At 45.0% G+C, this 1,437-nt stretch overlaps 1 protein-coding gene across 1 annotated transcript in view; it reads right to left on the minus strand.

The window, feature by feature from the left end:
- NOPCHAP1 (NOP protein chaperone 1) overlaps window positions 1–1,437 on the minus strand; it is a 14,630-nt gene that overhangs the window by 10,996 nt on the left and 2,197 nt on the right. The window contains exon 2 of the mRNA XM_004700337.2: window positions 344–430. Within this exon, the coding sequence (XP_004700394.1) occupies window positions 344–430 (87 nt within the window). The remainder of the gene's footprint in view (window positions 1–343; window positions 431–1,437) is intronic.

Raw genomic sequence — 1,437 nt, forward strand, 5'->3', positions numbered from 1 at the left:
CCAGTGCTTAACTTTTATGCCACCAGGACTCCTTGTTAGGTTGTGTTCTAAGGAGTCGTGTCCAGTTTAATAAACCCGGGTGGCTTTGCTGAACATGCATATTAAATCTGGGGTTCAGTACCCCTAAAATATTTCCTGTAGGGAATAACAAGAATTATTTTCAAATTCTTTTTTTATTTGTTTTCCTCAGGAGAAAACGATCCTGTTAGCAGTGTCAGGCCCATGTAAACCTGCTCCACGAGACTCGGTCACTGGCTTATGACGACATAAAGCGCCTCCATCAACTTACACTCAACTGGGCAGAACTGAGCCTCAGAGGAAACAGGACCGAGGGGCTACTCACAGGGACTCCGTTCTATCCGAACAGTCTGAAGACGTGAGTTCTTTCTGGAGTTAGGCTTGGAGTTGATGAGCAACCTGTCCCATATTCCTGGAAAAACACACACAGCAGCATTTACAATGCCATTCGCAAACGGGCCCATCGTGCACCCTCCCGTGACTAGCCTCAGGTTTTGAATGCTCCTCGTCCCAAGTTCTTTTTTAAAACGAGGCACTCCATGCTCCACGACAACAACTCATCATTGTTTGGTTCTTCCTACTCATCTTATCAAGCCTGCCCCACATACAGCTATGCTCTAAGGCTGAGTGACATAAATGTACAGAGTTATATTTATTTGGGTCCAAATTCTATCAGGAGACAGACGTGGGTCTGCAATGAAAAATGAAGGGAGTATTAAGAAGTGCAACCACCATTAAGTGAGGTCAGAAAGCATAATGCACTTGCTAATACGGGGCAAGTAACCTAGCCCCTTATGAACATTCGCTTCTCATTTCTAAGACATTCCTATGTCTGATTAGTTCTCTTTCAATGAGGACATCTAGCCTAGAGAAGGCAGCATCTCCCTACCCACCTTTCAGCTTCACCTCTCACTATGAAATTCCACTCAACTCTCTAGAAAAGGGTGTCTTTCTTAACTTGAAGCTTTACACACCCTTATTTCTCAAAACAAAACCCCACTGCCATCAAATGACTTATGGCGATCCTATAGGCCACGGTAGAATTGCCCCTGCGGGTTACCAAGACTAGCTCTTTACAGAGTAGAGATCCTCATCTTTCTCCCCCAGAGAAGCTGGTGGTTTCAAACCACTGACGTTGCAGTTAGCAGGCCAAAGCGGAACTACTATACCACCTGCACAATCGCTTCCCTCTGTGGCACCAAAACCCTGTTCATCCTCCAAGCACAGCTTTCAAACACTGGCTGAACACTCAGTTAGGGGAAGCCCAGCAGCTGGGCAGAAATGATGCAGGTAGGTTCTGGAGCATTGCTTAGATTCAATTTCTGGCTTTGCTCCTTTCCAGCGAGTTACTGACCTGTATGGTATACCTTGCTTATTAAATGTAGGTAACAATTTATTTGCCAAAGAAAAACTCAAAAA

The sequence above is a fragment of the Echinops telfairi genome, unplaced genomic scaffold, assembly GCF_000313985.2.
Source record: "Echinops telfairi isolate 266 unplaced genomic scaffold, ASM31398v2 ScPeMD7_2;HRSCAF=8, whole genome shotgun sequence".
Lineage (NCBI taxonomy): Eukaryota > Metazoa > Chordata > Mammalia > Afrosoricida > Tenrecidae > Echinops > Echinops telfairi.